General features: G+C 45.2%; 1 protein-coding gene across 1 annotated transcript; it reads right to left on the bottom strand.

Moving 5' to 3' along the window:
• Positions 1–386: 386 nt before the first annotated feature.
• LPCAT3 (lysophosphatidylcholine acyltransferase 3) lies at positions 387–15,116 on the bottom strand (the record flags this gene model as incomplete). Its single annotated transcript, XM_082007838.1, is given in 14 exon segments — positions 387–409; positions 534–660; positions 761–919; positions 1,450–1,597; positions 2,209–2,375; positions 2,698–2,784; positions 3,506–3,614; positions 4,021–4,199; positions 5,277–5,314; positions 5,436–5,529; positions 5,683–5,789; positions 5,907–6,014; positions 14,920–15,073; positions 15,075–15,116. Coding segments are annotated over 13 exon segments (1,509 nt in total). The 3' UTR covers positions 387–409; positions 534–543.
• Positions 15,117–20,683: the final 5,567 nt, after the last annotated feature.

Raw genomic sequence — 20,683 nt, 5'->3', positions numbered from 1 at the left:
AGTGTGCAACAGTTCACACTCCCACACCGAGGCACCCAAGAGGAAAGGAGCTGAAGCCGATATGAAAAAGACGAGGAGCAATTTTTATCTTGGATGACAAACGTAGAAAAGTCAGAAAGTGGCTCCGATCCCATGCCGTGCCAGCGCTGCGTGGTCTAATCATCCGGCATCAGCAGAGACACGAGTGTCCGCTGGAGGGCGGCAGAGAGATAAGGCAACATACAGAAGGTGGAGGCTCTGGAAGGAGGCTGAACTCCATTCCCCTCCTTTCGGGTCTCTGGCCCTGTGCATTCTCTTTCCCCCTCCTTGCGCTGAAAAAAAAGTCATACTTCAACACAGCAAACATGGCAGGTGATGCTTTGCTTCCGGAGTGTTAAATCAACTCCAACAAATGCACAGGTGGTATAATCTGAAAAAGAGAAAAGGGGTAGATTTGTTTTGGTTGACTTTGTTTGCCTTACATCCCAAGGTGAAATACTGCTGCCCCACTTCACCTCCAAATGTGGGATTGCCTCTGCATACTACAGCCTTACCTTTTGGCTGTTATTCTGCTTTTTTTAGCTTTTCTTTTCGTGGCACAATTAATCTGCGAATGTAAGGCAACACCAGTAATAAGGTGAGGGACAACACATGGCCAAGGAAATAAATAGATTTGTACACCTGTAAAGAGAAAGGCAGGGTTAAGGATTGGCAAGCAGCTTTGAGCCAAGGACATATGAGATGGGGTTTCCTGGGTTGTCTGTTTGTGGCTACTAAATACCTTCATCCATTTGTCCCAGGTGAAAAGGCAAAATGGCACCAGAGAGTAACCCATAAACATCCAGTGGTTAGCCTGCTGCAGCACGTAGAAGATTGGCTGCAAGGCAGTGATGGAGGCCAAAGTGCTTAGGGTAGGACTGTCCCGAACAAGGCTAATGACCTGATTTAAAGAAAAAGCAGAATTCTTAGTTTAATCTCCTGTGGCTACATATGCAGGCTCTGGGGCCAAAGTATCTATCCAGCTGTGTAAAATGAATTTTAGTAAGCAGTTAGTATAAAAAAGTAGGTAAGTAAAGTACCCCATCCTGCTCAAAGTTTTAATTAAAAAAAAAAAAGTTTAAATACGGAATGTTGTTCTCGGTACTGGGAGAGTTAGTAGAGGCATTCAGCTCGTGCTTGTCCTCCGACCTTTCCAGTTGCCAAGCACTTCAGTTGCCCTTTACTCGTATGCCAAGTTCTCCACTTTTCTTCCTGTCAGCTTCTGCAATAAATTCATGCCTTGCCCATGCAGAAGCCAGCAACCTACTGAGCTCTTGAGAAGAGGACCGTATCATGTTTGAAAACCAATTCCAAAGTGAACAGCTATTTTTCATATTTAATCCAAGTAAAGTCTTCAGCGTGGCAGTTTCCAGACTCATGGGGAAAGTCTAACACAGGCTACCCCATTCTGTTAAGTCAGACAAAGCGCACCTGTCTTTCAACGATGACTATAAGCAACTCCATTTGAAAGCACACCAGGTAGCCAGAGTGCAGCCCATGCCAAACGGCCAGGAAGAACAGGGACAGTGCCTGTGACAGCAGTTTGTTACCCAGGAACTTCAGACGCTTGAAGATGTAGCTAGAGCAGAAAAGAAACAAACTCAAAGTGCTTCTAGTTTATTTCTGTGCTCCCCTCTCCATATCAGAGATGCAGGGCCCAGGGGGCACCTTTGCACACCCTGTGGTGACAGAAACGGAAAGACCACTCCCCTTACCAGGGCAAAATGTACCTCAGCCCTTGTAAAGAAATCCCAGCTAATGGGAAGAAGCGGTTCATCCAACAATGCACACAGAAACGATATTTTACAATTCAGTTGTGTGCCCCAGCAAGTGCCATATCAAAACCCAGTTGAGTCATTGCATAGGGAGCATCAAGAGGCATGATGCAGGAACCAGCCATTAGTGCAGTTGACCACGCAGGCTGAAGGGCTCACTGTAGTCCCGTTAGCCTCTGCCCTCCTGCTGCTATCAACTGCTTGCCTATATTAATGAACTGCCCTTTTAGATTCAATGAAAAGATCTGTTTAACCCAGTAACCCGTTTCAAGTGGGACCACAGCAAAACATGAAGAAGGTGTAAGAACTGAAAACTGGCAGATTCTTCCTCTAGTGCTCCCTCTTAGCCTAGGATCTTGGTTCTGTTGATGGATGTTACTGACACATTACAAAATGGGAATTTTATACTGCTCACCGGGCCACCCAGGCATTGGTGTTGATATTGAAAGAAGCAATGGTCCCTGTGAACAAAGGTGTTGTCTCATACAGCCAGACCTTCATGTTGGCACAGGCATCCCACAAAGGCTTTCCACTCTGGTCCTTCCCATTGTACCCCAGACCAACAAGGATGCAGACACCTTCCTATGGAAAAAGATTCACAAGAAAGGTGAGAGGAAAACGTTGCCCCTTTTTTTTTTCTGGCAAGGCAGAGCTGGGGAAGCTCTGACTGTCACTGTGTTGAGTGGAGAAACACCACTGCAGATGCAACAAATGGATTTAAAAACTGCTTCCTTTTTAGTTAGCTAGCCTGATTTAAAGCAAGCTAAACTGACCTGCACTGATCTCCAGATATTTGGATTTATTCAATTTAGTGCTAAGTCCAAGAGCATACTAAGTAGCTGCTTAGTATGTTCATATTCTTGGTATGTTCATTTGTCTTTGTTTCTGGAACATCTAGACTCACCGTAACAAGCCAGCAGGTTACGTATTTGTAGAGTACAATTTTGCCCCAGATCAATATGTAACCACAACGGAACCAGAAAGGCTTTTCCTGCAGAGATAAGAGTGAAATAGAATAAAAATTAAAAATTGAGTTGAGTGGCAATAATGAGACAAGGTAGACGAGATCTCATCACTGTCTTTAGTTTTAATTTGATGTATGTGTTGAGACTGCTACATGGACTGCCAGGCTATTTGCTTATGCAAATTTACACATCATTCTCCTCCTTTTGGTAGTATTTGGCTGTACTGAAATAGGTACTTTGGGAAGACTCTGGGATTAGCATAGTCGTCGCAGAATTTACACTCTCACTTACTCATACTGACACAGAAACACTGATAATCTGCAGGTAGGAATTACTTGTTAAAGAGTTTTATAAGAACCTCAAAGATTCTGGTAAGCCTTGCAAGTTACTCTAGTGAAGTTCTTTGTAAGTAATGGTTAAATGGAAGCTCATTAAAAGGTCACAAAATATATATGTTAGGCTTCCAGAAACAACAGTAGCATCACAGTAATTCTCTATCTGTAAAAGTTTTCATTTGGGTCAGTTCCACTTTACACATTCCTATTCTGCATCAAATGAAATCCACGGGAAAGGCAGTAAAGCCAAATCAGTTGTGGAAAGGCTTATCACTAGTTGCTGACTTTCGTATTTTTAAATGGAGGCAAAAGTTTAAAAAAAAAAAAAAATTAAAATCCACTCTTGTAGATCCGGTGCCCACCAGAGAAGTGGAATTCTTCCACAGCCCAGAACTGCCAAATGAATACATACCATATAATCATCTGAGATGAGGTATTCATCAGAGATGTACAGGCTTGACAAGGTGTAAGTTACTAGAAAGAAGAGACCCAAACTCAGGCGCTTGAGAGCAGGCACAAAACTGAGAAAGAAAAATATGAAGGTCAAAGAAAAGCCTTGGAAAGAGACCTTCAAACTCATAATTTTAAAAACAGAAGAGGAGAAGAGGAGATAGGGGAAATAGCGATAAGGAGTCACCACGTTCCACTGCAGCAGATGCCTCTGTTTGGAAGGTAACATTACCAGGTTGAGACTGAGTCTGTACTAAAAGTGTCAAATGGTCGTTGACATTCACGCCCTGCAACAATGCTAGGACATTACACAGAGAATTATGAGCAATTTTTGAACCACAGTCTTTGTCTTATAAATCATTTCTGGTCACAGTACTTCAGTGTCCAGGTAAGAAGGCACTCTGCTGCAGGGAACATGTAGAGGATTCAGCATTCTGGGATCTTAAGAAGGCAAGGAGCTAAGTGGCTTTTTATTACCTATTGGGTCTCTGGCCTGGAACGTCAGTCATCTCACCCCTTGCCAGTTTCTGATAGTCTGTCATGGAGAACTGAGGCCCCACCATGAAGGCACCATAGAAATAGGAGAATCCTGAGACCTCCAGCAAGGTAGGAACTCCCCGGACAGCAAATCGCCGCTGCTCAGGGGTCAGGAACTCCTGCACCAAAGGGAGGGGCATTAACATCATCCTAGGGGATCTCATACTAGCTCTGGATATTACATTCTCAGATTACCTCCTTAATGGTCTCAGTTCTTGCTCTCCAAGTATATGGAACTTTTTCCACTTCGTACTTAATGTCCATTCCTCTCCCCAGCCTTCTATCCCTACCCCTTCTAAATAGCAACAAGATCCAATGGTTGAGACCAGTTGCACAGATCTCTATTCACAAATAAGCTCAAAACATGGAAGGGATATATTGACATGCATCCCTGCCATCATAGTAAGGCAGGAATAGTAAAAGCACTATATCTGACCTATTCCAGTCCCTGACTGCAATCACATGTACTCTCCCAACATCTCATTGTCCTACAATTCCTACTTCTTGATGCAAAAATATATTGTCTTTAAATACTTGAAACTTCAGTTTAGGAAATTTCAGCTCAGCCTTGTTTTCTTGCAGTCAGCAGTGATTCCATGGGTGCTAAAGACTGAGTCAGGCCCCAAACAGGAAATTGGGAATGTAGTTACTTAAAGTAGGATTAAGAGACAGTAGCAAGTGTTCTGCCTTCTCCCACAAATAGTGCTGTGTAACTTCTCTCACTGTTTCATCTGCTCTAAAAAGAGGGCCCTAACAAAGGGTAAAGGGCAACCACTCACAAGGATATGTTAAGACTAAACAAAGGAAAGGAAGATGGGAACTGAGATCCAGAACTGATGGTCTGCAAGGTACACTACCCACAAGACACAGCATTGGGGATTGGGAATTTAAAGCAACAGATTTGGGGGGAGGAGATGGTGGGGAATTTGGAAGGGGACAGAATAACATTCTGACATGATTGAAACAACTTTTGTCCATCTCTAATCACTACTGTCTCTGTTCAAACTATTTCTTTCCACTCCAGAATTCAGTGCCCTCAGACACTCACAGATGCTCCCCTCTCAGCTATGGCTTTTACCAAACAATGAATGCAGTCTGCTAACTCGCATCCTTGGACTTGATTTTCTGACCTCTAGCTCACTGGAATGGCATGGAAGAGGGGAGGAGGAATGAAGGAGAAATGGTGTCTTACTCACCGGATCTTTTCCTCCATCATAGTAATCAATGGCCAGACCTAGAGTTGAGAAACAATTATTTGAAGCCCTGCGATGGGCTGGTTGGGCTGAACAAACAGTCCTCTCTTCCCTGAGCCACAACTTGCAGAGTGTGAGAGATAGGAAGGAGGTGTCACTCACCAATCAACTTGAGTGTCAAGACACAATGTGGCATTGTCCACTTGATGTCATAATGCTCTGTGGCTGTGAAGTAATATCCAGCCATAAGGTATGTCTGAAAGAAACCATTGTTTGGGTTATTCAAACTAATTCCTCCAGCTGGTTGTGATCTGTCTCCACTTTTCCACTCATAGTTGCTACTGCTAAGTGCAAAACTAAACAGAGTGCTCCTTTTTACAAACCGATGCAGTAAGAAAGAGAATTTTACCATCTGAAAGAAGAATGTGGTGAAGACGGCGGTGATTGTGCGACCCATAAGTCTCAGTATGAGGAACTGGATTAGGACACATAGCAGGGAATGAAAGAACTGCATCCCTGTGGAGGAGGGAAAGAGAAAGAGATGAAGTAGAAATTACATTTTCCCATTATAGGTCCTCCCAGACCACAGCACACCCTGGGCCAGGCAGGTCTCTCTTCCCAAACTCATCTTACCAAAATTGAAGTAAGCAATTGAGAGTCCTGTGAACACATTGTAAAGGTGAATGAGGTAGGTCTCCTTCTGGAAGAGGAAATAGCGCTGGAACAAGGCAAAAGGATATCCTGAGTAGAGGAGGAAAAAAAAAAGATGAAAGAGTTGTAAATTAGTGTAGATGAGTGTTTGTAATAGTCCAGATTATAGCTTTCTTGAACATGTTATTAGGAACGTGTACTTTACATAGATACATCATCAACACAGGTCACGCTGTACATTCCTGATACTGTATTTCCATCTCGGGAGATACATGCCAGATGACTTACTCTTTGTATTATACAGAAGAAAATACTTTAACAGGAACGGTGTTATATCAAAGTTGACATTGAAGTGCAAGAAATTCCAGGATTACAGTTTCTGGCCTCATTCAATACATGAGATGGATAATGCTGAAATATATGAATCAGACTTTAGTCTCTGATTCATTTCCAAACATTCTGTGACAAATACAGTGAATGTGCAAGAAGCTATATTTAAAAAAAAAAAAAAAGGAAGGGGGGGAATTTTATGGTTAATATCATTACATTGTCCTAAAAAAAATTCAGTCCTTGCTCCCACCTCAGTGAGTTCTTACATGATGCTGACCAACTTTAGTCCCAGAGTTACCCAAGTGACTTCCGATAGTATACTCTTTCTTTTCTAACCCTCTAACGTCAGATTTGCATCTGATTTGTGAAGTACTGAGCACACAAAGCTGTAACTAAAATCCACAGGGACTACGCATGTAGTAGTTCTGAAAAAACCTAAGCCAGAAGCTTTTCATATGGAGCAGCTAAGATAAGTGGAAGGAGTTTTTTTTCTTGCATTTTCTGTGTGTTAGCTCCCAGTGTAATTTAGGAATGCCTCCAGATTAATAATGGAGTTATTATTAATAATAACTTCATTATTATTGGATATAATATATCCAATATAATATATTGGATATATTATATCCAATAATAATGGATAGTGAGAGGCAAACATTTGTGAAGCACTCTGGTAGTATGGTGAGAAGTGCCATACAGAAACTCATGAGTAAATTTTGTCGTCTAGGTGAGGTTCATGTAGCATGCAATAAACATTTCCACATATTAGACAACAAATATGTTTTAATACATATTGACACAGGATGCGCTGTCCTTCTCATAAATATGTGAAGTCTGTTCACGCAATTAGTGTTTCTAAGGCATGTGCACAATGAGCTGAATTGGGATAGCAGAAGCAACTTTAATTCTAGCATTTTTAAACTTACTGCTTTACTTTGCAAACCTGTGTTCTTTTATCCTGATTAAAAACAAAACACAAAAATCTATTCTACTAAAAAAAAAAAAAGGAAACTCATCACACACCAAATACTGGCATCCGCACTGCTTATTAGCCTAGCTGAAATCTGTAGCAGTGGATAGATCTTTCCTACTTGCACTATTGGAGTAATAGTAGCAGTAGGTAGCCATGTTTTATATGGAGCAGTAATAAGAAGTGATGAAATGCACATTTTGCCGAGCAGTGTTTGATGGATGGAAGGTCTCCAATAAGCAAGGCCAAATCTAGTCACTACTGTGAGAGGAAAGAAGAAACTTGTGTCACGTTATATAAAATACATGTATTGCAGTCTGTCAGTTCTAATGGGCTGAGACATGACTGGAGCCATTTCAAGGTCCTTTCTGCCCCCGCAAATCCCTTGGGAGGGAGTCACAGAGTTTGTGACTTTTGCGTTCTGTTCTAGATACTGGATGGCAGCATGCTCTACTGAGCCCAGGTGTGCACCTGCTGCTTCTTGAAACTGAGGTGCTCCCACATTTCCTAAGCCTCTTGTCACTCATCTTTCAGTCTTCTCTGCCTCGTTGTTCCTGTTCCTTCCTCCTTTTGTGTCCAGTGCTGGTTTCCACGCTATAGGCTGCTTTCTCGGTCTGAGCGGCCAGCCAGCCCCACATACCAGAGCCCTGTGCCTGCAGAGCCTGGCAACCTTGCTCCTGCATGCTCATCCAGCTTGCTCTTCCCTTCCACAGCAGCAGCTCCAAATTCCTCTACAAAATGCCTTACCCAAACTGTCCCTTTCCCTTCCTGCTCCGACACCAGAATCAGAGGTATGTGCCTCTGCCTTCCCCAAACACCAGCTGAGGGGTAAAAGAGGGAATTGACAAAGAGAGTTCATCACACAGGCTCTCTGGGATACAGGTGTGACTCAGAGAATTAGAGCAATTCACATGATTTAAAAAAAAGTAGTATTGTCTATCAGCCTTATACACAGAAACATATAGACAGGGATTCTTTTTTCATGTGTCAATTTTCCAGCTGCAGTTTAATAAACTTATTAACAACTGACAACAGATTTTGGAAATGGAAAGTGATTAAAAAACTAGAAAGTGTTATCATCAGTTTAGATCAGAAGTTAAAACACTGAGGTTTACCATGGAAAAATGTTTCCCCCTTTTGAGCAAGGGAGAGAAAGCTCAGACCAGAAATATAGGCAAAGCACTACTTATTGCTGTTTGTCGACACTTATGGCTTTAAAACCACATTTTCAAGGATTTCCTAGTCTCTCAAAAATCAGTACAATCTTGCAAAAGACTCGATTTTCATCAGGAAAAAAAACAACAACTGTTTTTTGGCTCCAGCCATTGCTGTAGACAGAATCAAATTATGACTGAATACTATAATGTACCTCAAGTTAGTTTCCAAAAGCCAGAGATTTTATGTATTTTCTCCCATCCCCAACTAGTGTTCCTACTCTTTAAAAGACCTGTCTCACTTGTCACATGTACTCCTTTTTAGCTCTACACAGGAGATCATATCATGGTTTGAGTAATGTTGCCCTGAAGGAGAAAGTATTATGAGCCCTTGCAAACAGAGAGCTACTAGTATGCACAGCATTTATGTTTTTAGAAACCCACAAATTTAAATCCCGGTCTTGTGCTACATGGGTGCTGTTCCAGTTCAAAAGTCACAACAACAGCCTAAATTCTTCTGATATCCAGACCAACTTGCTAGTACTCTGGACTGCAATTTAGTTACGGTTCTGCTGCATGCAAGGTAATTTTCTCAGTTTTACAACTGGGCCAGTTCCACACTGCAGATATAAACTTTAACCCCCAAATGGAAGTGGATACTGAATATCAATGGCCAACCTGCTGAGGATGTGCATTTTTGAATGCTCATAAACTGTCTATTTAATAACAATGGCAGTAGTCATGCTCCACTATGGTGTTCTTGAAGCAGCCTGAATTAGCACAGCAAAAGCAAGAGAGCAGTTTCTGAAGTTACTGTTGCCACCTGGCAAGCTTGCTGTCACATTTGGATATGTCAGCAGCAGGATGCTATGCTGCCATTCAGAAGCAACAGGACTGGAGTCGCCACTCTTTCCTGCCAAGGGACCCTGCACAGCAGATCCCAGTCTGCCAAACTCCTCTTTCACAGCTCACTCAGGGAGAGCTGACAGAGGCAGGAAACCAGCTGTAATACTCCAGGAGAAAACTGAAGGTGACCCCCTGATCCGAAGTAATTCTCCTTCTCTATGCACCATGCAGTTGAAAACCAGTCTGCATGCAGAGTTGATTTTTGCCTCTAGATAGACTTTCTATAGAAGGGAATTAGCAATTGATATAAAAGGGACAAATTGGCCGATCACATGCTGCTGATAAATTTCTCCTTTTTTTTTTCCTTCACAGGAACAAGAGAATGATCTCCAGTTAAGAGAAAACCAGCACTGGAAGGAAAGGACAAGGTCAACTGTTGGCCACAGCCATTTGGGCAAGCAATGGGCCACTGCACAATGCCCAGATGGTCCACAGTTACAAGAATCTAATTGAGCAAAAAAAGTAAATGATCAAGAGGCTGGATTAGGCAGGAGGAAAGTTCTACTAATTCCAAGCAAAACTATGCTGTCAAGTTTGCCATCTTCTGGAATGGGTGATTAAGTCATCTGTCTTCTTCTGGAGACAAAACTGCAAATAAGAACACCAGAAACATTCTTTTCATCTCTGCTCCCTTTATATTCCTTTTTATATGCATTAGCTTTGTTTCATCTTGAAGAGAGCAGATCAGACTATTTTTCCTCTTCTCCCTTTTGCTCATCAGTTAGCTGCACCTTTGTTAACATCTAGCAGATAATTGTCTCTGTTTTCTTGTAAGAATGCTAAAACTAAAAGGAAGGGGACAATAGGAAAAAGACATGTTAAAATATAAGCCTTACCTAACATTTTTACTTCAAAGGTATTCTCTTTTTCTGTGTATAATACTGCAAAAGTCCACACCTTGTTTAACACTGGGTGCACATACATGAGTATTTTAATGCAGCTCAGGAGTGTACTTTTGAAGTTCACTTACGGTAGTTTAGTTTGCATAGCAGAACCTCAAAGTATGTGAATAGGACTCTTTTCAAATGAAACTGAACTGAAAATGCACTCCAATGGGTGGTCAGTCCATATGACTGGACTGAAACAAATCCAAAGTAAATGCCCAAAACCCGTGTAGTGAGGACATGAGGTACTGCACATAAACTAGTCTGCTCTACAGATCTGCTCCTACTGTGCCATTCTACTTGCTAATGTAGACACAGTCAGTGCGTAGCATTATGCAGTTTCTTTTTTTTTTTTTAAGGAATAAGATCTATCAAGTTAAGAGTTTAAAAAAGGCAGCACACAAGTGCTCAGTGACAGGATGGTGCTGCCTCTTACAACTGCTTCTCCCATTTCTTACCTATTGAAACTAGTTGTTTGCCTTCCCTTCAGTAAGGTTCTTGCTTGGCTGACCAGCTGGGGACTTGATTTGGGATAAGTCATCAGCTATGGGTGACCACAGGGAGAATTTCACTGAGCCTAAAAATCTTCAAGATTCAGAGGGCAGGAATAAGAAGAGGTTGTAAAAAATTGGTGAGAGGTAGAAGAGGAGATAAGACTGCTTACAAGCAAAGTAGCTGGTTTCTGGCACCTATCCGGTAGGAACGTGTTGATTTCTGCAGGTCACTGCTCTGTCTGTAGATGAGGGAACACTTCCCCAGCGCTTTTCCTGGCAGGTCTGGGCAGATCAGCAGGGTCAGTTCTGGCTCAGAGCTGTTAACAGTATGTTGGCCCCCCTCCATATTGTGCAGCAGAACATGCCAGGTAGCTTGCAAGCCACTGTATAATAGTATGGAGAGATTGGACCTCTAATTCTTTGGGATCAGACAGCCACATAAGAAATAAGATCAACCTAAAGTTCTAAATATATAGTGCCACGAGGACTCCTGTACCTGGCTTGCACTTTGAGAGGTGACAGCAGTAGCGAAATCTGTCTCCTCTCACAGGAAGACAAGAGCAGCAGCACAGAAACCCTCCTCTCCTTCCCACTGCTGGAGGGGCTCCCTCCCTTTCTGCGCTGAGAGGGACAGCATTGGTCCAGACTGCTTACTCCAGCAACTGGAAAGTAACTGTAGGTAGAGAGCTAAGACCACTGGTGTCTTCCATGATGACCTAAAGACAGAGTTTCTCCTGGGGGAACATTGGGCCCTGGACCTACTGACGAAGGCAAGGTAGAGTACGTCTCTCAAAAGATATTTTCATATGATTAACAGACATTAGTGTACTAGACATACCACAAATTTTTAAATAATGGCTCCAGATGCTTCAAGTATTACTGCTGTTGATAATCTTGCCAAATTGCAGCCTAGTTTCTTCAAAGATTGTTTATGCAAATTTTCATATACAGGAAGTCTGAAGTAAGTTTTTAATCATGTACAATCTGAGTAATGGACTCTATTCTAGTTGTATTCTTTGCTTCAAAACTGCAGGATGTGTAAAAGGTGCCTCTGATTTAAATACAAAGCTGTATAAAATCCCCATAATTTGCTCAGCAATGTTCACTTGTTCACTGAGAAAAACCTTTTGGGACTACTCCAATTTTTATTCTTGGTTGTTCTTCTTCCTTTCTCCTTCTCTCATTCTCCCCTGTATTTAAATTTTTTTCAGTAGGGGCAGAATGTTAACAGTTTTAAATTATCTTTTTTGATTATTTCAGACCATGACCACTCTTATTCTGAATCAATAGAGTCCATTCAGACTATTTTTTCAACAATATGTCAGCTTTCTCCAGAAATTGATGTAAGAAGTTGCAAAGTCCTTTGCGATTCTTCCTCTTTTGCAGGCAGCTATTTTTACCAGTTTCTAGTGATCTCCTGAACAGTGAAACCCTAGAAACAGTTGTCAAAAGTAGAACTGTACAGTGTAGATGGTAAACTGCATCACAGACGGAAAAGTAAGCAACAACTTTTTAATCCATCTTTGGAACAGAGTGCCATGCTTCATCCTCATGGTCTTGTTCTGAAATAATTCAGCAGTATTAGCTGCAGCCAACAAATACAACTTTCTTCCTGAATCTACGCAAACACCTGAAACAGAGGAAGTGAAGGAAAAGTAACACCTTGCCTGTCCTAATGCCATTTCCAGCTTTTAGAAATGCCTTTTATTTATACCTCATGCCTTCCTATGAAGTGGTGATCAGCACTAGTTACATTACCAACAGGCTTAAGGCTTTCGGTCACATTAAAAGGATTGTAAACTAAGCTGCAATCATGTAAACATTTCTTTTAATGCTAGTGCCAGGTTAAGGAACTCTTCTCACTTTCTTCTCGTATTGCTCTGGAGTGGTGCTTGGCCCTTCCTTTTAATGTAATGGTATAATGCTTTACTACCCATCCATTAAGCAGGAAAGCTGGAGTCAATTCCCTCTGCCTGAGTGGTTCAATCTACATGACCTGCAAGAGGACCAGACTACCAGCAAGGCTGTTTTGCATGCCTTTAAGCCTTCTGTCTGAAGTTACGCCTTCAACTGCATATAATTAAGAGATACTGAGCTAGGGAGAAAGGACAGAGAAATGTGCAACTCTAATCTCCTGGTTTGGTATACACTTCAGGTATGCAGGGGAAAGAGATGTGAGTGGGTTCCCAGTCCCTGATCCCCAGACTTTTATTACAAATTATAAAGATCCATTAAGAGTTTATGCAAAATAGACAGCAGCCTACATCAGGAAGGTACACTGTGCAGTCTCAGTGGCTTAGTGTCAACACTGTACATGGAATGTTTGTAGCGACACACACAAATCTTGGACTTCATGTATCTATTGACTGCAGTGGGCATCTCTTCTTATCATTATAATGATAATCATCTGCTGTTCATTTCAAAGTGTTTTTTCTCACCCATAGGACACCAAGCAAGAAACAGCCTTCCAGCGTTCTAGCTTATTGCTAGTAAGAAGGAACTCCTGAGTGTGTTCAAGGTGCATTCTGCAAAGGCATCACTGAAGGTGTCTGCCTCCACACATGCTTCCTAATAACTTTCCTCCATCAGCACTTGTTAGACTAGTCCCTTGGTTGGTTCAGTTGACTAACATGGTAGTAAACTATCTGCTTTTTCTGGTTTAGGTTTCTGCCAGGCAAGTAAATCCAATCAGATCACAATTAAAGTACCAGAGACAAATGTGGGAAAAAGGAAAGCAGGGCTTTTACCGTTTAGCTGTGCGGAGCTGCTAGATTAATTCACGCTGACTTACGTGCACGTCCTGTATATGTTTCCTATTACTTTTTTCTTTATAGAACAAGTTTGGTTTAACTAACTTCTAAGTTAAGTTCAAAATGACAGTCAGTTTAATCCCCTATATCTACCCTTCATGTGAAGAATGTTTTGGTTCAATTTGATCTTACACATCATAGATTCAATCAGGCAGAAATAAGTCTGGTCCAGACCACAGTTATGAAGTGACGCATCTTTTCTTTCATCTCTTTTAAAAAAAAAATGCTTTTAGTTAGTGAAAGGAACTTTACTTTGACAGATCACACAGTAGCATCTGTATACCTTCAAGTATACTTTTAGGTTCAGAGAAAAGCTTGTATTTCCTTTCTGCTAGACGACTACACCATCAAAAGTTTTTAAAATCCAAAGTTTCATTGGGCATCTGCAGAGATTTATGTAGCCAGCATGTGTACATACACTTGAATTAATGTTTTGGGAGCTATAACCTCCCACGCAATTGTTAGCCCACATCATAACTCTAGCCCTGCCTTAACCATTTTACATGTGACTTAACTATCTCATGCTTAGATAAGCATAAGCAGCATGTGTTTTGCAACACGCTTCGCATTGCAGGCGGAGCACAGCATAACATCCCAGTTCTTCTGGCCACTTAGTTAGCAGGCTTTTCTCACCCTACCTGGTAGTCCCCGTGATGACAAGCCACTCCCGCATAGTTCCATGATTGCTGCAGACACTAATAAGGTCTCTTGGCACAGATGTCCCTGCGCTCGGACAGGGCGACGTCTCAGAGGGGTTGTGGAGATTCCTAAGCGTACGCCCCCCCCGACACATGCTCATGGGGAATTTGATGCACATGCAGCACCTGGCACGCGTGCAAAGACAGCGGAACAACTGCAAACAAAGTTCTTGAGTCCGCAACAGCGCTGACGACACAGACCCAAACCGGACTCTTTTCGCAGCACGCCGAGCGCCGGGACCGCACTGGAGCAGCCCGGCGACTGGCTCCGTAGGTCTCAAAGACAGGCTCTCCCCACCGCGCCCGGACACGGAGTCCCTGCTCCGCTTTCACAGGCAGCCTGCGGGGACACCCACCGGCTCGCCCGCCCCGCTGCACAGCGGGTCTCCCCTCGCCAGCGGGAGAGCCAGAGGGTCGCCCCGGGCTCCCATCCCGGCACCTGCTGCGAGGCGCGTCCCGAACTCGCCACGGCACAAGCCGGGCGCGCCCCGCTCTCCGCCGGCCGGGCCGGGGCAGGGCCGGTGGCGGCGGGGGGGTCGTCCGCCGGCTCCGTGCGCACACGTGGCCTGGCACGGAGGAGCTGACACAGGTGCGGCTCCGCGCCGGCAAGGCGCCGCGCGGCGCTGCCCGACCCCGGCTCCCACTCGGCACGGCACAGCGGCGGGGTCGCCCGGCCCCGCGGCGGGCGGGGCGCCCTGCCCGGGGCGCCAGACCCGTCACCCCCGACCGCCGCGCCCTCTGCCCTCCCTTACCCGTCAGGATGGACACGATGAGGCGCAGCGCCTGCTCCGACGAGCCCAGGGCCTTGGCCACCTGGGCCAGGCCCCAGCCAGACCCCACCACCGCCATCTTCTCCCCCGGCCGCCCCGCCGGCCGGTTGCTCCTCGAACCCGGCAGCGGCACCAGCCACGGCGGCCCCCGCACCGTTCGCGGCCCCCTCCGCGCCCATTGGCTGCGCCGGGTCGGCCACGCCCCCACGGCACCTCCGATTGGACAGCCAGTGGCAGCGGGGCAGGGCCCTGCGCTCACTATGGCAAAGGTTACCCCGCGAGTGGGCGGTGCCGCGGGCTGTCCCCGCTAGCCAATGATTGGAGAAAGCGCTTCCGAGGGCGGAACTCGGCCCGGGCGGTGGGGGGCGGGGCCAGGCAGGCGAGGCGGAGCCCGCCTCCCCATTGGCTGTGGCGGGACAGGAGAGAGCCGGGCGGGGGGGGTAGGGGACGGGACAGGGCAGGGGTTATTCGCGGACACGAGGCGCGTGGGGAGGGCGGCGCGGGACCAACGGTCATGCGAGCGGGTCGGGGGCAGGCTCTGCGCCTGCGCCTGGGTCTGTGATTAGGTCTACGTCTGGGTCTTCGCTTCGGCGTCGGCTTGGGGCGCTGCTCTGCTGGGTGTGGACAAGTCATACTGGTGAGCCTCCGCAGTGCTGCCGGGTTCCGTCACCCCAGTGGCTCCTGGAGGACAGGCTGTCGGTGCTTGGCTCTTGTGGCCTGGAGGGACATGCTTCCCATACCAGACGTTACCTGTCCCTCGCCCTGTCCCTGTGGCACCCAGAACTTTGTAGTCGCTGTGCAATTCTGCCTACACAGCCCCCTCATAACTCATCCGTTGGAGGACCTTCTGCTAGGTATGTCCCTTCATGCAGATGTGAATGAGCACACCCCAAGTTCTCAGCAAAAGCTGAGGTGCAATGGTGCAATGGATGTGATCCTCATCCCCTTGTTCCTGTTACTATTTTCCTGCTGTGTCATTCAGGTGGGTGGTGTTGCCCAAACTTAGCTGGAGGAGCAAATACAGACTTACACAAAGGTTTATGTGAAAAAAGCCCTGTAGAGGTCTCTGATCCAAACCCCTGCTTGCAAGTAGGACTCCAAAGCTGGATTGGGTTGCTCAGTGCATTGCCCGGGCAATTGCTGTACCTTTTCATGGATGGAGAGCTCCTAGCCTTCCTGGGCACCTGAGCCAGTGCTGAGTCATGCTTTGGGGGAGGTACTTCTGAATACTCTGATTTTCCTCTGTTGCAAATTATGCCCATTGGCTCTTGTCCTGGGAAGGGTCTGACCCCAACCACCTTTAGGCAGTAGCACCTATTAGATCCCATTCTTTTTCAAATCTGACTGGGAGAGGGATTGACCAGTAACATGCCCACACAGAGCTCATTTACCTAGGAGACCAGGCTAAAAGCCTTGCCTCCCTCCCCTTGCCCTTCTCTTTTCCAGGCTAAATAAATCCGGATTCCTCAATATCAGTGCTCTAGTCACCTACCTAGTGGTCCTCCATTAGGCTTTTCCCAGTTTGTTCATACCTCTCTTGCACTGGGGAGCCCGTAATGGACACAGCATACCAAATACAACCTTATCTGTGCCATACAGGGGGAAATAATCACTCACAGAATCTTTGGATCAGAAGGGACCTCTAAATGACAGTTAGTCCAACCTCCCTGCAAGGGACATCTTCAACTAGATCAGGTTGCTCAGAGCCCTACCCAACCTGACCTGGAATGTTTCCCGGGATGGGGCATCTACCACCTCTCTGGGCAACCTGTGGCAGTATTTCACCACCTTCATTGTGAAAGAGTTCTTCCTTATATCTAGTCTAAATCTACCCTCTTTTAGTTTAAAACCTTTATCCTGTGTCCTAACACAACAGGACCTGCTAAAAGGTCTGTCCCCATCTTTCCTATAAGCCCTGTTTAAGTACTGCAATGCTGCAAGAAGGTCTCCCCAGAGCCTTCTCTTCTCCAGGCTGAACACCCCCAACTCTCTCAGCCTGTCCTCCTGGGAGAGGTTTTCCATCCCTCTGATCATTTTTGTGGCCCTCCTCTGGACTTGCTCCAACAGGTCCATGTCTTTCCTGTGCTGATGACCCTAGAGCTGGGCGCAGGTCTCCAGCTGGGGTCTCACCAGAGCAGAGTAGATGGCCAGAATCACCTCCCTTGACCTGCTGGCCAACACTTCTTTTGATGCAGCCCAGGATACAGGTTAGCTTTCTGGGCTGCGAGTGCACATTGCCAGCTCATGTCTAGCTTTTCATCCACCAGTACCCCCAAGACCTTCTCGGCGTGGCTGCTCTTGATCCCTTCATCCCCCAGGCTGTATTGATACTGGGGGTTGCCCCGACCCAGGTACAGGACCCTGCACTTGGCCTTGTTGAACCTCATGAGGTTCACACAGGTTCATTCCTCGAGCTCGTCCAAGTCCCTCTGGATGAGGTCCTCTCTGCACCTCTCCACCTGTTGACTATGCTATCATAACGTGCCACACAGTGTGCTGTTAGCTTCCACTGTTATAAGGGTGCACCATGGGCTGGTGTGCCAGGAACCCCAGGGTCTTTTCTGCTGAGCTGCTCCTTAGCCTGTGCTGGCACATAGGATTAGCCTTAGCTGTAGCTCTGACTATGAAGTTGCAGTGTGGCTGTGGGGTGGGCTTACCTGCTGGGAACAGGCCTTGGGGGGCATTGGTTTAACTTTAAATTACGTGTGTTTGCTCCTGTCTTCCTTTCCCTATCCCACAGTGGCAAAGGCACAGATCCAGAGAAGGAAGAGGAAATAGTCTTGCAAGAGCAGTTTAACTGCACATTGGGTAGTGCAGCAGAAGATGGAGAGAGTGTGGAGAGTAGAATAGATAAGGAATTAAAAGAATGAAGGAATCATTTGACAGAAACCTCACAAAGTTCAGAAAAACAAATGCACCTGACATAACATGTAGCTTAACATGGGTCTAAGGAAGAACTGAGCCAGAGTCACTTCAGAGGTCTACAGTGAAGCAGCAAGAAGCAATGGTCTCAAGCTGCCACAAAGGAAATTTCAATTGTACCGAAGGGTGATTCACTGTGGGAACAGGTGCTTAGAGGGACTGGGAAGTCTTCAGCCTTGGAGGTGTTCAGAAGATCCATGGACAAGGCCCCCAGGCTCACAGAAGGTGAGAAAAATGGAAATTAAAAGTAATCAGTGCAGTAAGGAAGTGCATGAAGAAGGGGAGATCTTGGCCTTGACCTCCAGAAGTCCCCTGAAGGCACTGTAAGTTGCGGAGTAGCAGGCCAAGATGGTTAGTAGGGGTTTTAAAAACCCTCCTGGATAGCTGACTCCATCATGTTAGACTTCATAAATAAGTTACTGTATTTGTTATCCCTAACTGGTCACTGTTTGCCAAACCTTTTGCAAAGTCCAAGGACTGGCTGAACATCAATCTCTCATTTCCATGTTTAATTGGGTGTTCATGGTGTTTATGCCAGTTTTCTAAGTAAATGAGGCCTATATGATCATGCTGACTCTCTATCCCTCCCCAGTCATGTTTGACAAGGAATGGCCATCTCAAACTTCTATGTTTTTAGAAGTTTCATGAAAATGGAGAGTAAGATTGGAGAGAGAGTCCTGTTAGCATCACCGCTGAAGGAATCCACTCCATAATCAAGCTTCCTCCCATGTTTGATACAACTAAATTATCCCACAGATTTAACACTTCTGGGGTTATAACCTCTTAAAGTCTCAACTATGCTGTTGTCTGATGGGATCATTGTTATAATTTTATTAAAAGTCCATGAATGAGTTAAAAAGTGATGATAACATTAATGTAAGAAAGATCCACTGACGACATGTGAACAGTCAGATACAGATACAACCTCTGGCTCAGTAAGTCTTTAGGCTTTAGAGAGCCAAAAATGGGAGAATATACCAGGGAAATATCACCATATGCTTGCTTCCTTCCTTAAACTTCCACATCTGGCTTCCCCTCCCCTCGTCCTTCCCCTTCCCTTCTCATCCCTTTTCTTTAAAAATTTAGATCATGCCTGGAGGATTACGTAGATTCTGTGGCAATGGCCTTGCTTTGAAAGTCAGACTGTAACCTGGCACCAACCACTGGTACTCTGCTGGGCTTGCCACGAAGGCTTACAGTGTTGGGCTTAGCTTTCCACATGTGCTGGTACATCTCCTGCCCAAGTAGATCTCCGTCTCCTGGCAGATGCAGACTCCTTCTGCTTTTGGAAAGACAAGTTGTTATATCTGATTTTGGAGGCCACATTTGTAGCAGCAAAAATGGCTTTGGACCATAGTCTCCCTCAAGTGATGTCCTCCTGTAGACCTCGAGCAGTCCATCCACAACTCTGACCTGACCCTGCAGAAAGAGGGAGGCTGTATGTCGGGTTGGACAAAATTCTGGTCCAGGTTCTTTGTGTTCTGGAATAGCTCAGAAAACAAACCCATGACACATAGCCTTTGTGCAGAGAGTAACCTAATTGAAATGTCCACTGTTTGTAAAATAGATTTCAAAAATACTGTAGCATTTAAATACACTTGTGGTCAGTTAGCTACGTGTATAGGGAAACAGTGCATATGAACTTCTAGACTTACTTCATTCTGTAATTTACTATTGTCAGAGAAGGGTTTCAGAAGCAGCATCTGCTGCTGAGATTGCCTAACAGGTTCCATTGCAAGACTCTTGTTTTCAGTTGCTTGAAATATTGCTATATTTGACCTCTTTAGATTAAATGCTAGATAGCCACTTTGGGTCAGAGCATAGTAGCTGTTTTTGAGACTCAGATCATGATGAGTACCATTATTTTTCAGTATTTTTTTTTTTAATAATCAGGGCAGTGCTATGCTTGGGAGGAGGGGGTATAACCAAAATCTTTATTTACTGTCCTCAAGATATGGCATGGTTTCATGACATTAGATAGGTATTAGTGTGAAACTTGAGGTTCACATCAGCTCAGTGTGGCAATATGGGAATCTAGCTGCTGAAGCTTCTGCAAATTCATTTTTGACTGTGTTCAAGTGGTTCATGCAGCTTTCCCACAGATGACAGCTGCACAAGACCCCGGATGGTTCTTCAAGGACTCTTGCAGCACTTTCCTTCCAGGGCCATTCCTTCTGCACTGAGGAACTGAAATGGGAATCTTGTGCCCTGCCTTGCCAGTGCCTCTTCTTCCAGGCAGGCACAGGAGCCTATCCTGATTGAAAAGGCCGTGGGAGAGGAGCAGGCTACTAGGGACAAGGTGACTATCTGGAGAGTGGGTGAGTCTGCAGTTTAGGGTTGAACACTGACGGGGAGGAGGAAGGTCCTGGAAAAGCAAGAGTCAGAACAAAATTAAATCCAACTGAAATCTGCAGCTGGGAATCAAATTGTCAAGGGAAGAACACACAAGAGGGCAGGGAGAGAAATAACCACTAGCAAGAGGTGGAGTATGGAGGGAGAAGGGTGTCTGCTTGGAAAAATAGGCAGGGGAACGTATGAAAATAAGTTTTCATTAGAAGGATGAATAGGACACCTTGGAGGCAGTAGGGAAAAAAGTCAGGAATGGGTGAATGACTAACCAGAGAGAGTTGGAGAGTGGACTGGGACTCGGTGGACGTTTGAGATAAGGAGGGAATGGTATGCTTGAAAACAATTCACCTTTTCGGTGTGGAAATTATTGCACAAATAAATGTCACGTCAGAGCCTGTTTTTCAGACATCACTGGCTCCGTTCCCCGGCCCCCCTCCACGAAATGAGGCAGTTGCAGTTCGTGTCCCCTGTTTAG

This window comes from Phaethon aethereus, assembly GCF_964289735.1.
Source record: "Phaethon aethereus genome assembly, chromosome: 1".
In the NCBI taxonomy this organism is placed as follows: domain Eukaryota; kingdom Metazoa; phylum Chordata; class Aves; order Phaethontiformes; family Phaethontidae; genus Phaethon; species Phaethon aethereus.
The sequence above is the reverse complement of the archived record's forward strand: the minus strand, read 5'-3'. Positions and strand labels throughout refer to the sequence as shown.